Below are 16,513 nucleotides of genomic sequence, written 5' to 3' on the forward strand. Positions count from 1 at the left end.
ATAGGGAAAATTAGAAGGCATATGCAAAAAAGAAAGAGGAAAAAGTAAGTGTTTAAAAAAAAATAAAATTTACTGGCAATCCCTGGCTTCCGCAACGTGGGTCATGACCCACAGACCCAGTGGGTCATGGCATGACCCGCTTTCTCTGTGAGCCTTGCAGGTGATGGCTCATGACCCGCCGAGTCATTTGGCCGGGTCATGAAACCCTGTCAGAGCTAACCCGGCTTGCAGGCAGTTAATACCCGAATAACTTGCCGTAGGTTGGAGAACATGATACTAATAGATTTTTTCCCTGATCTTATCTATCTTCGTACTGCTTTATGATATTCATATTTCAAAATCAAATTTCATTATTAATAAGAAATTAGCTTGCCTTGTTTGAGCCATGATCTTCAATTTACCATTATTCCTCAAATTTATGAATGCACATTTAGACAATTTCTTGGGTTTAGTGGGAAGTATAATATATCTCCTAGGCTTGACATTTATGAAGGCATATACTCCTGCAATGTATATTTATATCGCAAGTTGTGCTAAGATAGCATCCAACGATGGCAATGGCTAGTAGTTGAGTCTTTTCAAACAATGTTTTTCTATTTGCTCTCCACATGTTAATGCCTCATTAATTCTATTCGAGTCCACTTATGACTATATCACATTTACAATGTCAATACAATGCCACATTTCCACAATCCATATATAATTGCCGTTGTTTCTGAATTAGACCGTGTGCGAGTTTTTTAATCAGTGTTTCAGATCACACACCATGTTCTATCATCAAGATAATAGAAAGCTGAGAGAGATAAAATATGAGAAGTTATAGATGGGGATTGAATCAAAAGGAGAGGGAGAGGGGTGTAGTATGAAGCTCCAAACAAAGGGGTATAAATAGAAAAATATAAGATAAAGATAAAATTGGGAATTATTTTGAAAAAATAATTCAAAGGAGGGAAGAAGAAGAGGAAGAAGCAAAAGCAGAAGGATACTAAAGTAAAACAGGAGAGGATAAAAACCAATTTAAAACTAAGTAAAACAGAAGAGAAGATAAAAACCAATTTAAAACTAAGTAAAACAGAAGAGAAGATAAAAACCAATTTAGAACTAACTTTAAAACCAGAATAAGAACCTGAATATTAATTAAAACACCAAATACTATAGGAATAAACATAAAAGAAAGTAAGATAATTTGAAGCTATATTTCCAATTATGGAAAAGGAACTTGGAAATATATATAATGCAAATCCCCAAGAAAAAGTGTAGGGATAGCATTAAAGGTATAGGTGTCAGTGTATCAACAACACTAATCCGTTTGCTACAATTAGACTTTGTTTACTCGTGGCCAATGACTATTCTTTTCAAATTATCATTTGTTCAAAATGGATCTCTAGCATTACACAACCTTTTGTTAGCTCTGATCTTAGTAAGCCTTATTTATTGGTGAAAAGAATAATTTTTACAAGTTAAAACTTAAATTAGGGCACTCTTTAGATATACGTTCCCTTTTTTATTAATGCATCATCTAGATCAACCAAATTGTAAAAGGCTTTGGAAGTCGGTTTTGTTAAGATAGTAATTGAGTTGTAGAGAATTGTTTCCATGCATGTTGATTTTGAGTTCATAAGAATTCTATGAACACAAAACCGATTGCTTTTATGTTGTCAATAAACTAGTGGTATGTTTTGTGGTAGGATGCTTACATGTCCTGCCACTACGATGACTGATGGATCAAGGGTTCTATATTTTGAGCAGGTAATTTTTACTTTTCTACAAGTTTAAGCAATTTAAAGTTATTTGACACTTCTATTGATGATAAACAGGTTTTGTAATTTCTAATATGTTGCTTGGTGTGATCACTTCTAGGCATTTTGGAGGACTCCAGAGAAGCCCTACCGTCAAGTATGATATCTTTAACTGCATTGATAATTTGAATATATTTTTGATAACATTGTTTGTGCATCACTACTTTTTAATTAAATTAAATAGCAGATTCAAGGCTAGCTTTGAAGAAAAATATAATTGCTTGATTATTTAATAGTTGACTTATTTCAACTTTCCATAGAAGCTATCTTCTAGCATTTTATTTGAGCTGTGATTGAACAAATGAATTAAACTTTGAACCAGCACTTTGATACATACAATACCTAAAGTGCATTCAATATTACCTATCAGTTTCTAAGTTTTCCTTTTTTTTTCTTCTAGCACTAGAACGGGAATTGAGAAATATGTGATAATTTTTATGTGTGCTACATCAAATTTCTATAATTGTAAGGAAAGGAAATCAAAATACATGGGTGGTCAATAGTCATTAGTTGGATCTCTAATTCCTACCACTTTATTGCTTCTTTTTATAAATGGATGTCTGATCAATGTCTGAAGATGCATACTGAACAAAATGGGTGGCAAACTTGCCATGGTGATGTGAGTGTGAGTTTGCAAGTCAATTGCCAGAATCGCTGAAGGTGACTGTTCAACTCTCAACTATGGCCATTTTCTGGCACAAAAACCAATCACATTGGGGTTACATTGTGATATTCACATTTTTATCTCAACAGTTATGGGTTTTTCTTTATCTGCATTGATGCTTTTTATGATGGTGGTGCCAAATACCTATAACTGAAATGTTATTACGGTGACATGATGCTAATTGATGTGCCTGATACGTATGTCAGGTTATATTATATGACAATGCATGTGACATATTTTGTGGCTATGTGGTTTGATAGGATTGCATGATAGGCACTTGTTTTTCATCCCCAAAGGCTCTTTAGTTAAGGATACAGAGTTGGTAAGCAGAAAATATAGAGTTTGATATGCTTGCAGCTACTTAAGATATTTATAATATAATCTTGGGTCAGACACATTTCCTCTTTATTGGAAATGACAGATTAATGAATCGGTGTAAGAATTTCTTAGACTTTATATCATTGTTGTGCATGGTTGAGATTGGCCTTTATGAATTTCTCCCCTGATGTTCAATGTTCAATGATGGATCTACCCAAACATGCTAGGAGAAAGGAGGGAAGGTCAATTTTGGCAGTTAAACAGAAGAACAGATGAGGATCCCAACTTGACTATGGGCTGCATCTTTTTGTAAACCTGTGTTTGGAGATATAAATTCTTATATTTCTATTCCATATCACATACTTTGTATTTCTATTTTTATACATGTTCAATATGTAATTATTTACATATTCTTTTTCCATACCTACATAGAGTTGGCTCTTCTTTGGCTTTCTCATTCATCCATTTTAGATTTTTTTTGCATGTTTGAAAGTTCTGCAATTAAGTCACAGAGCTCCCCAATAATGGGTATTTCTATGAAATAAATAATTGTATGGCAATAACAAAATCACTAGCTTGTCCTAGCAGTGCCTTTACAGACCCATTCAATCAACCTGCATTGATCTATATACCGATGCATGAATCAAAATGAGGCTGAAGTGATATATTTAGTAAAAGGCTATCAAACAGATGTTGCTATAAAATGAATTTTTTTGATAGATGAATGTGAGTCTAAATTGTTATTGATTGAACAAATGGAGGTAAGTGTAATGTGTCCTTTTGAGGAGTAGTTCAAGATGAACCATTTAGCCTAATTAGTTTCCATAGGTTAATTTTGGGCTACACTAGGGATTAATCATTAAATTGATTAATTAAGTAAAGTTGTCCAATAAAGAAAATTTTACGAATGATTAAATTTTGTAAATTGATTTGAGGGACATAAAAGAGGAGTATATAAAGTTACATTATATAGGTATTTTGATGAAATATTTTGAAGAAGGTTGAAAAAGCTGCTTGAGAATGTTAAAGGGAAATACGAAAAGAGGATTGGCAAATTATATTTTTATGGTTTATATCCGTTAATCAAGTTTATTAATGTTTTAAGATATTATTGTTCATGTTTACTTGGTTACTGGATTCGCCTGGAACAAGCTGGATTCAGATTTGGATCTGATTCGGATCCTGATTCAGGCGTAGGTTCATGAGGATCCGGGCAAGGTCCATGATCCTGCTTGTGGATCTATTGAGATCTCCAGCCCACAATTCCAGGTGGATCCATAGGTAGGATCACAGACCATATCCAGATCCCGCTCGAATATGGGCAACTGCTCAAGTATCATGCAAGAATCCAGGAGCAAGGGTGGGTAAAAAGTGGGCCCAACTTGCAAATTTTGGATTTTTTAATTGTTTTTTCCTCCAAACCCTAAAAATGACCCTTTTATTCAACATATAAATACATTTCATCTCACATTTGCTCTCTCTCATAGTTGCAAGTTTAAAGTGAAGTGCTTTGATTTGAAGGAGATCGATTGTGGAGCTGTAAATACCTTGCAAGAAGTGATTAACATATTCATTTCAACCTTTTTCATTAGTTCTTTCATAGATTATTGATTTATTTCAAGTTTTTCAACACTTATTAATGTTTTCAAGTTTTTGTATAAGTGTTGAAGCATGGTTTTCTTTCATTTTTTCCTAGATTACAAGTCATACAATGAGAAGTGAAGGCTCAGTAGGTGGGTCGAGATCACCAAAATTCAAAATTGATAAGGCTTCTCCTTTATGGAGACACACAATGAGGACTTCACAATGTCTTGGGGGGTGGTTCATACATATGGAAGTGTAATTATTGCCATGTACAATATATACAAACTACTGTACCCAAGTGGAAGGACATTTTTTGGGTCTTGGGGGTCAAGTAATTAACATGTGTGAGGGTAGTGGGGAAGTTAAGAATGGATTACCAGCTGCACAAATAGCATCTTTAGCAAAAGAGAGAGACGATGCAGATAGAGCACTTGCAAAAGGAAAACTTAGTGCTTCCAAACCAAAAAATAAACCAACACCACCATTTGATCAACCAAGCACAAGGTCACATCCTTTTTTGCCTATGTCATCTACAGATGATTAAGCTACAAAACCAACTCTTCTCACTTGTAAGAGAGGCCCATTAGATAGGGCATCCCAAAATGAATTGAGGGATATTGCTGATCATAAAGTGGGACGTTGTTTATTTGCAAATGGTGTTCCATTTAATTTAGTGAGATCACCTTATTGGAGGGAGATGGTGCAAGCAATAAATGAAGCACCTTTTGGTTATAGAGCACCTGGTTATGAAAAGTTGCGCACCACCATATTACATAATAAGAGGAAAAATTTAGAGGTGCAAATTTAACCAATAAGAGATTCTTGGGTTCAAATTGGTGTCTATTATTTCAGACGGATGGAAAGATTGTAAAAACTGCTTAGTGATCAATGTTATTACTGTATGCCCCAAGGGGGCAATTTTCGTGAAGGCAATTGATTTTGAAGGGCAAGTCAAAGATGCAAAATTTATTTCCCGCATTCTCATTGATGCCATAGAGTCAGTGGGTCTTGATTATTTTGTCCAAGTGGTCATGGACAATGCAAAAGTATGTAGGGCTGCAAGTTTAATTGTAGAGTCTAGAAATGACCTCATCTTTTGGACACTGTGCATTGTCCACTCTCGATTTTGTGATGAAAGCAATTGGCACTTAAATAGATTGGGTGAAATGGGTATATAAGGAGGCTTAAGAGATTCAAATGTTTGTGACAAATCACCACATGTCACAAGCAATTTCAGGAGTTTCTCAAACTTGGAATTATTGAAGGTAAACATTTAAATTTAAAATTAAATTTATATATATTGGATTACAGAGTATTGTTTTTTGTGTTCCCTACATTAACATATTTTAATTTTATTACTAACTTGAGTTAAAAAATTTCTTAAGTTGCTGAAACCCGCTTTGCCTCTCACGCAATTGTCTTGAGACGACATGTGAAGGTAAAGGATTCATTGACACAAATTGCCATTAGCTCCCATTGGGGCATTTGGAAGAATTACAATACAACAAGGGCTCAAAAAGTGAAATCAATGATACTATCTGTAGATGATGATTGGTGGGGTCGTGTAGATTATGTGTTGGAATTCATCAATCCAATCATGGCAATACTTTGCTTTCGGTCATTGATGAGCCATACCTCGAGAATATTAATGATTCCATGGACACTATGTTGGAAAAAATTAAAATGGTAAGTTCTACATTCTTCTACCATTGTTTATTTGAGAGATATTTGGATTCAAAGATTTAAATTGACATAATCTCTAATGATATTTATTATTCATATCTCATATCCCAAGCTGTACATGAGAGGGAGAATAATTGTGAGGAAACCTTTTACAAAAGGGTGAAAGCGATCTTGTTCCATTCATACCTTTGCACCTCCTTGCATATGCTCTATCCCAGAGGTATTGTAGTACTTATCAAATGTTTGTGCTTATGTTATCCATTATTTGTGCTATCGATATTTGATAATGTTGAATCGTATTACGTTATCCCCTCATTACTGTAGTGCAAAAGTACTTCGACTTCCAAGTAGAGTGGCACCATTTAGAGATGTGGAGGTTGCAAATAAATATAAGGGGCACTAGCTAAAATCTTCCAAGATTCGGGCGAATGTGAGGAATGAATTTGTTGCCTTCATCTCAAGAAATGATTTCTACCTTATTGCTATAGTAGACCAAAGCATGATGGATGCCATTAGATGGTGGCATCGTCACGGGCAAGACTTCATGTACCTCCAACTTCTTGCCATAAAGATCCTATCCCAAGTAAGTTTGTAAAATTTAACATGTAAACTTAAATTCTTAAAGTTAACACTCTCGATTCCTTGAATTTATCTTGATTCTTGTATTCTTTTAATTTCTCTCTAGGTTGCGAGCTCTTTTGCAGTTGAAAGCCGTTTAGGTTTGTGGATCTCAGCAATCATAGTTAGCCTTCCTTTGACTATAGACTGAAATGAATGGAGGTAATATATGTTTGATGTTATTATATTTGCTTAATTATAAACCCGACAACCATTAGTCCAATAACATGTAATGAGGCATGAATAATATATATATCTGCCCATAACAAATGGAGCCCGATCATAATGAATTTTGCCGATAAACATGATCTCAGTGATGCTGATAATACATATGTTGTTTCATGGACATATGCATATATATGTGTGTGTGTGTGTGTGTGTGTGTAAATAAATATATATACACACATATATATGCACATATCCCTGTGATATAAGGTATCAACAGTATTTTCAGTATATCAAGTAATTCATGTTTTGCTTCCTCTGACGCTAAACATTAACGCTTCCTCTTTAGCTAGGGAGAAGAAAAACATCAATAAGTCAGAATCATCATATAATCAACACAATATGAACAGTACATGGTATATCCAATGATCTCTACTTGTACTTAAGCAACGTCTAGAGATGTCCATGATACACATATAATCTCAAGAGTATTAATCTCCAGAATATCAACATATGATATTCATTAATTACTCAAACTAGGGTAAGATATCCCATTTGATATCAAGAGTCTTGATCTCCCAGAATATCGACATCCGATATTCATTAAGTACTAAAAAACAAGGTTTCATATCAAGAGTATTGGCCTCCCAGAATATTGACATCCGATATTCACCAAGTACTCCAAAATCATTTAGATATCACATTTGATATCTAGAGTATTGGCCTCCCAGAATATTAATGATATTCACCACTTACTCAAACCGTTTTAGACATCACATTTGACATCAAGAGTATTGGCCTCCCAGAATATCAATGATATTCACCACTTACTCAAAACGTTTAAGATATCACGTTTGACATCAAGAGTATTGGCCTCCCAAAATATCAATGATATTCACCAAGTACTCTAAGAGTAATGGCCTCCCAGAATGCTGAGATACAAGACATTCACCATTTACTCAATTTATTAGATCTCATAATACAAGTTGATTGTAAAATCGTCACCTTACAACAACTTCTCCCAAATACAAGTGATAATCATTTGGAAGTCGTCACCTCCTTATGATATACACAAGGGATAGGCCCAAACATAGTCACATGGTCACAGTCCTCTTGACTGTGACAACTTATTAATCATTAGAGAAGCCATCTCAGCATGGTCTACTCCCTCTTAATCAATAAGATAAGGTTTACTGAGGTTAACAAAATATCATCCTCATTCTCCCACTGAATGATAAATAAGACTCCTCATTTAATTCCCTCTTCCTGTAGTACATTTCAAAACAGAAAGGTCAAAGCACATAGCTTATATGAGAAGCAAATATTACATATAAAATTATGGTAATTTATTTCATATTCTAAGACTCTATCATAGAATTATAACAACTAAATTTACTTTTGAGAAGTATTTAACATTTATTTGCATTACATGAAAATAATAAAGAACTCCCTCTTAATATTTTTCTCATGTTAAGGATACTTAGAAATTCCTTTTAGAATGGTTGTTTCTCTGACTCTATATCATAATCATTGACTTTGACGAAAGCTGCTTGGTGTTTCAATCTATCAGGACATTTAAAGGCAGAGTGGCCATATTTGTCACATCTAAAGCATTGCATCTTAGAGTAATCCACATGCCTTCTTTTCCTTTTGAAATTTTGTTTCTTCTTTTTATCAACATGAGTTGAAAGAACATGAAGATCACTTCCAATTGAAGTATCATCTTGTAATATTAACATACTTTCCTCTTGAATACAATCATCTTTTAGTTGACCAAGCTTGGGAAGTTTGGATCGAGCACATACTCCTTGATGGAAGGTTTTCCATGATTGTGGCAATCCTCTTAGAGCTATCATGGTTAATTACTTTTCATCATAAACGTGACCATTTTTAGAGAGCTGGTTCCTTAGTTCAATTATCCTCATGAAATAGGATGCAATAGTTTCTCCTTTGTTCATCTTAATGTTGGAGACACTGTCTTTCAAATTTAGGGTTCTCATTGTATTGTTTATCTCAAACATTTCTTCAAGTGTTTGGAGCATTTCGTGTGCAGTCTCTAGTTCAGAAATAATAGGGAGTAGATGATCCTTAACTCCATCAACAATCAATTTCATGGCTCTAGCATTGTCTTTTTTCCCACTTATTCAATTCATCATTTCCTTTTTTTACTTGGTCAGATTTTTCAATGAATTGTTTGAGATCATTATCTTTTAAGGTTACCTTCATTTGTAATTTCCATGTTGTATAATTTGAGTCGCCTTCAAGTCTATCTTCAACTTTGATACCACTAACCATTTTGATTGGTAAAGATTTTTAGTGCACAAAATAAATGAATAAATCTAATCAAGATCTACCTTCAAGCTGTTTAGGCTTTATAGAAGGAACCTGGCTCTGATACCATGTTAAGGTTTGTGGATCTCAGTGATCACAGTTAGCCTTCCTTTGACTGTAGACTGAAATGAATGGAGGTAATATATGCTTGATGTTATTATATTTGCTTAATTATAAATCTGACAACCATTAGTCCGATAACATGTAATGAGGCATGAATAATATATATATCTGCCCAAAACAAATGGAGCCCGATCATAATGAATTCTGCCGATAAACATGATCTTAGTGATGCGGATAATACATATGTTGTTTCATGGACGTATGCATATATATATATATATATATATATATATATATATATATATGTATATGTATGTGTGTGTGTGTGTGTACGTATATTAATACACACACACACACACACACACACACACACACATATATGCATATATCCTTGTGATATAAGGTATCAACAGTATTTTCAGTATATCAAGTAATTCATGTTTTGCTTCTTCTGATGCTAAACATTAACAAAAGGAATTGGAGTACTTACCCCTTTATCCACTCAGTCAAACATAACCAGTTGGCTGCAAAAAAAGTAGAAGACCTTATGTTCATTTACAACAATTTGCGTTGGCAGGGAAGGATCCCAAGTACAAGAGGAAGTACAAGAAGCTTTGGGATGTAGAACCTGAGACTCCTAATTTAGATATGACCATCCAGGATCTTGCTAGAGCCACTTTAGCTGATGTGGATGATGAGGAGAACTATGGATTTACAATCCCCACTACTAGTAGTGGAACCAGTTTGGGTTCCTCTACTGATGTAGATATGGCACTTGCAGCTCATTAGTTGGCACTTGCAACTCATCAGTACCCTTTTGATGCGGATCTTCTTGAAAATCCATCAGATGATTGAAATAAAAAACTTTAGTCTTGACTCTTTTTTGAGTGAATCATTTTATAAACTTTAAGTCTAATAATCTATATTTTGAATTTTCATAATTTCATCTTGTAATTCAGTAATTCAATATGAATGTGTTGATTTTCTTTATAATCATTAAAATGGATCAATGATCAAGTGTACTAGATTCATAGATCCATACTAGAACCGTAGATTCATACTATGAAATGATTTAGTTTTAGAATTATGTATATTTCTCTCATTTTTTAGTGTGGGTGTATATATATTCATGAATCCTCCACGAAAGCTAATTGGGAAAAAAAATTGTGAATCAACGGATCCAATCCACATGCCCAAATCGGAGTCATATCCCGAATTGGCAACTAAGCATGTTTGTAAACACTCTGAGAGGTTTATCATATATTGTTAATGCTTGTAGTCTTAAAGTAATGAGTAGACCATATAAAATTTAATATTTGTTTATGTGATGTAATTTATATCAAAAAGTCCAAGTTGAGCAACATTTGGAAATATCATACAATGAAAGGTCATTCCAAGCTATAAAAGCGTGTATTATGATCTCTTATTGATATGGTGCCCCTCACTCTTTGACATATAGACTCAATTTCCTTATAGATAGCCTCAAGGTTTGGTTTGTTTATATTACATAGATATGCCAATGGATTCCAAGGACAAGTCTTTTGGAGATGATGAATTAGTTTTTGGGTACAATAAGGGTAATTCCTCTATGCCCAAGAAACCCCCCAAAAAGAAGCCTCATCTAGAGTGTTCTAATGGGTCCTTCTCTCAAGAAGAGAATTCTTCATCTAAGAAGAGAAGAAAACCTTTGCACATTGGTAAATGTGGTTATAAGAAGAAACATGAAACTGAGGGGTAAGGGAAAGGTCTACTTGAGGAAGAGGAGTCGGGGGGATGTTAGGGTTGAAGAAGATGAGTAGGAGGAATTTGAAGCTAACTACCCTTTGCAACATGTTCAAGGAGCTGATGTGGTGTTTGAAGAATAGGTTGGGGAGGATCATTACAATCATGAGGATGATGATTTTTTTGGGTAGAATGAGGATTGGGTTAAGGACACGATTGCTTTGACCAAGGATGGTTAGGGAAGACAAGGAATTATTTCCTCTTTGAAATCAACATTATCCATGAGAAGGTCATGATTTTTTAAATTAGGAAATAGGTGCTGGTCCTAAGAGGAGTAAGGAGGATAATTCTAAGATGTTATACATGTTAATGTCTAGCGTCAGAAGAAGCAAAACATGAATATCATATGCTACCACTGTTTGCTTTGCATCACAGAGAAATAAGCATTTGTATTTTCTTACTGATATCTGCTATACATTACAGAGATATAAATATGCTACCACTGTCTGATATGCATCACAGAGACATATGCATACATACATATATTCATACTGATGTATGCATGCATATACGTATACATATATCTCTGTCATACATCTGAAATATTGACAGTAAAATGTGCATGATGTTGACCAACTTATATTGGTCGGGCTTCATATTATCAGCGACTGATTATATTGCTTGTGTCGGGTTTCATACCCCGTGCCTTGCCTTTGTTATGATTATTATCGGGCCCTTGTGTTGTTATCGGGCAAGGCATATAAAACAAATTCTGGGCAGTTATTATGTTAACTAACATGCCTGCATGTCCCTACGTGGCTTTTGGGCCACGTAGAGACATGACTCTTCGGAGTCACGTCTCTCACCATTTATATATATGTGCTCATTCACCGCTGCAGAGAAAGGATTGATTCAAGGCTTCTGAGTACCTGCAGATAAATATATCAGTATTATTTATTATTGTTATCACCTTCACCTTTTGTTATACAGTGATCAGGAGCTTTAACCATTGCTGAAGGAGGAAGATTGTTAAAGGTTTTGCTGCAAATCACAGTCAAAGATAAGTACTTATATTCTGCTTGATTTAATTCAGAACTTATCTACAAGCATTATTTGTAATTGTTTATCTATCAGAGATCCACTATACTTAACAATACATCTTAGAGAAGGTGGCCACATACATTAAGGTCCTCAGAAATGACTCTGAAGCCAAGATTAAGAAATTGGATGATACTATCCACAATATGCACCAAAAGTTTGAGATTGTAGTCAAGGTGAGTCAGTCTTTAATGCTTGTGTAGGGTACCTAGACAAATAAGGATGTCTTTTGAGGTGCATTGATGTAATAAGGTCCAATAGTGATCAATTTGTTATTGCAATTATGGTATAAGGCCTATTGAGCCAATTGATTGCTTGTAAGGTCATAGGTCCTTGATGGTCAAATGTGGTAAAAAATCATGCTAGACATCTAGTAAGGAGTCTAATGTTGTCTAAGGCCTAAGTAGGTCATTTGTAACTTGTTGGGATGTTTCTAACCAGGTTTGCATAAGGAAGACTCCAAATGTTGTAAAAGTGCAATGTTGACAACATTGACAAAACATGCAATTAGGTCTCCCAATGGCTAGTTGGTGTGAATTTCAGTTTGGGTCAGTTGAGGGGGATGTCTAAAGTTGTTATAAGATCAGAATGGTTGAATGCTGATGTAACTTGGTGAATTGAGAAAGAATAACGAGATTGTGTTGCTGTTCCATTGTGTTGCAAATGCGATCTTTCCTATTGTCTAGGCTCATAAATTAACTCTGTAATGCTTTTGGTCAGATATAAACTGGTGAAGAAACAAGTGAGATCCAATCAGATTTCCAAAACTAGTCTGAAACCCTCATAAATCCTAAGGTTTTGGACAAAAATATTAATTTCGTAACATTTCACCGTGAGATTGTGCCAATTTCTTGGGAAATGTTAGGTTTTCTAATGTACAATAACATATGTAAAGTTGCAGGAGTAAGCTACATATCTTCTATTTCTAAGGTGATGCCCTAGGCTTGGCATAAGGATGTGAAAAGTGAGAAAAGAATACAATTTGTGTTGCAGAAGAAGAGATTAGATTGGTAGGTGTGAAGTAAGAGTTGATTGGGACTCCTTAAGAATGTACAAACATGCTTCAATAGTTATATTCTTTGACAAAGTCGACTGGTGAAGGTTTTCATTGAATTAGCTTTGGAAACACATATTAGGCCTTATTTGGGGGTATTCTGGTTGACCTGTTCAATGGTGGAACCTAGACACAAAATTGTGATATTTCAAAGGGGAGCCAAAACGGTATCCAAATATGCCATTAGATTGTACCCTTGTTCAAAAAGTTTGGGAGTTGTGACCAAAATGGAAGAATAAGAGGGCTAATTCTATTAGGTCTCCTAGTAGGTCAGTTTGGTGAATATCTATCCTGAGTCATCTTGGGTCTAATCTAAGGTGACATAATGGTTGCAATAGAATGTTAGAGGTATGAGAAACGCCAACAGTAATTCCAAGACATACATGGAGTAGAGATCCTGATTTTGGCAAAGGGCTAGGTTGCAATGAACCTTTAGGAAAGGTCAAGGTTTGGTGAGAGTTGCAAACTCTCAAACATTGATTAGTTTCTCAAGTTTTGGATCCCTAGGAGTTGAATCTAGGGCACCAATAAGGAAGGACAAGGCCTCTTGACAGTTTGGGGAAGGTGGAACGTAGGATGGTGCCTTGAAGAGGTCAAGGAAGAAGAGATTTTGGAAAGAAACTAAAGATAACTTAGGCCCTCTGCATCAATGCTGAATAGAGTTGAAGCATTCAAGGTTCTTAGTGATGAAATCAAGAACTTGAAGGTGTCTGCTTTAAAGAAAAGAGACTCTACTAATGGAGGAAATAATGATAATGTGAGCAAGGGTTTGAAGGATAACATGAATATTTTTGGAGCTATTAAAGAACGGTGTAATGTCACTTCCTAGATGTACGATCCTCCTACTAGGATGTGTAGCTATTCCAAGCAAGATGAGAACCAGTCTAAGATTATTAGGGAGGTGGTTGATCTTCATTTGATTAGTAAAGACTTGAAGTCAGGTCATACTCTGAAGGAGCTCAAGTAGTGTCTTTTTTGGTCAGTTTCTTATACTTTTCTTGTTTGTTTGTTGTTGGTTTGCTGTTTGTTTTCTGTTGAGTTTTTGATGCTTTTTGTTTAGGCAGCTTTTTTATTGTAAAGGGTTTCAGGGTCCCTTCAAAACCTATTTTACCTTGAATAATTTTTTTTTTTACATCTTCCTCTTTCCTAATCTAGTGAAAACTTAAGGCCAGGTTCTAATAATCACAACTAAATCTTTAAACCTGATTGTATGATAATCATTGATCAGTGATATTTTGATACTGATAAAATTAGTTGCCCAAGTTCTCGATTCTAGTCTCTAGTCCTAGACTTTCTTATTGTAATCAAATTTCTTATACAACAAAAGATTCCAATAACTAGTGGGGGTTTGGGAGTGGAGACCCTAATGGTTTTATGGACAACTACTGAGCTACACAAGGTGTTTGAGTGTGAGAAAAACCCAACAATTCATGGGGGTGTTGTTGTTTATGGATGATTGAAAAGATGAAGTAGAGAAGAAAGAAAAAACACATTTATAGAGCAAAATCATACTTGTTTTTGCACCTTTGTTGGCCCAACACTCTTTTATTCTTGTGCCGCCAGGTCTTAGTTTAGGACTTGAAAGTTTGAGCCCAAGAATCGACTAGGTTTGCTAGGACTTGGCAGTCCTTAGGATTTGTGATCCCACAAGTCCTCAATCAATGATTCTTGTGATTTCTCCTCCCAGCTTGGTCTTGAAATGAATTTTAGATTGCGATTTCGTCTAAATCTAATTTTTTTCTTTCTTAACCTTTCCTCGAGTTTGATGTTGCTGTAATTTCTATTATCCTCTTATTTTCTCTTTCTTTTGAATGCCCAAGTTTTCTTCTTTTCTTCTAGCATGTACTTTTGAGTGTTAAATTTTGGATGGTTAGAGGTTAAGTTAGGATTTATGTGGACTTATAATTATTTTAGTGCTTAGCATAAATAATTTGAAGAATTCAAAATAACAAAAATTCAATGCTAAAAGTAGCTGGAAACTTCTGTGCAGGCAAGAAATGGGTGGAACACTTCCACAATGTCATTTGAGTAAATTTTTTATCAGCTTCAGATTTAGAGCATCAAACCCCAAGGGTCTTAGAATAACAAAAGCTGGTGTCCCTCTTCATTTATTTTTAACTGGATAAAAAATGTTGTTACCTTGACATGCACACTAATGTGTTATTTTTAACAATTCAATGAGAGATAGAATTGTTTGTGACATTTTGGACACATTTTGTTTCATCACCAGACATGTCAAATAACACATTAGCTTATAAATGCTGGTTGGTGTACGTAAGTGTTTGAAGCTTCAACATCTTCCTCTTTTCTGGATGCATAATGTTTGATAGTCATTTGTTTGTAGAAAGTTACATTTTTAAAACTTTGTTGCATACAAATGTTAATACTATCTGAAATTTCTCTATTGGACAAGTGTTTATATTTATTTATATATTCAATTAGATTTCATATATTCTTCAAATGCAATGTGTCATATGAGAAATTTGTACAAATCCTTATATAATTGTGGCATTTAAAGTTTTATAGTAAATTAGAAAAAAAAAGATCTTTCAAAAAACATGGCACAAGCTTTACCAATAAAGTTTCAAATAGATTGTTAATAGTTAAAGGTTAAATGTATTGTGAAAGTGAATTTCAACATCTTTGTAATTGTTTAATTTTTTTTTTACAGAGGTTCTGCATGGTGAAGCCTTGTCCTAAAGAGTTGAAGTGTGATGTGGAGGTGAGTTGTATTTTTACAAACACCTTTTCTGGGTACAAAGCGTTATACATAACATCTTTATGTGCACATTCTTCTATAATAATGTTTTGTAGATATTGTCATTTACTTTGTCAATTTTCCCTTGAATTCTCTACACCTAATTAGAAAATAGTAGGAGCAGGATTGGAAATTGAACATGATATTCAAGGCATACAATATCGTCATAATTCATAATTATATGACCATGCAAAGTACATCACATTAAATGAAGTTAAACACTAATTTTATAAGGAAACTGTCTTATAGTGCTATTGTTGTAGGTAGCATTTTCTGTTGCACCAAAAGCTTGAACTATTAATGCCCAATACAAATGGTGAGACTTACCCGGATCCACAACATAAATCTCCAAGGAGGTGCTGACCACCAAGTCAACACTCTCAACAATCTCCCCCGCAGCACCGACTGAGCCTTCAGCTCCAACTAAAGGAAGACTCAAACCCGTGACCTAAGGGCTCTAATACCGTTTGTAGGTAGCATTTGCCGTTGCACCAAAAGCTTTAACTGTTGATGCCCGATACAAATGCTGAGACTTACCCGGATCTATGACATGAATCTCCAAGGAGGTGCTGACCACCAAGTCAACGCTCTCAACGATTATTCCATGGGAATGCCTTCCCCCTTGACTCCAAAATCCTTGTATTTCTGGGACAATG

General features: G+C 34.8%; 1 protein-coding gene across 1 annotated transcript in view; it reads left to right on the top strand.

The window, feature by feature from the left end:
- The window catches only part of CRL (crumpled leaf), an 87,238-nt gene that overhangs the window by 19,705 nt on the left and 51,020 nt on the right, over nucleotides 1-16,513 (top strand). Inside the window, exons 3-5 of the mRNA XM_089801008.1 lie at nucleotides 1,689-1,749; nucleotides 1,861-1,896; nucleotides 15,771-15,821. Of these exons, the coding sequence (XP_089657134.1) occupies nucleotides 1,689-1,749; nucleotides 1,861-1,896; nucleotides 15,771-15,821 (148 nt within the window). The remainder of the gene's footprint in view (nucleotides 1-1,688; nucleotides 1,750-1,860; nucleotides 1,897-15,770; nucleotides 15,822-16,513) is intronic.

This window comes from Cupressus sempervirens, chromosome 9 (assembly GCF_028749045.1).
Source record: "Cupressus sempervirens isolate cs-2001-9-10 chromosome 9, ASM2874904v1, whole genome shotgun sequence".
Taxonomy (NCBI): Eukaryota; Viridiplantae; Streptophyta; class Pinopsida; order Cupressales; family Cupressaceae; genus Cupressus; species Cupressus sempervirens.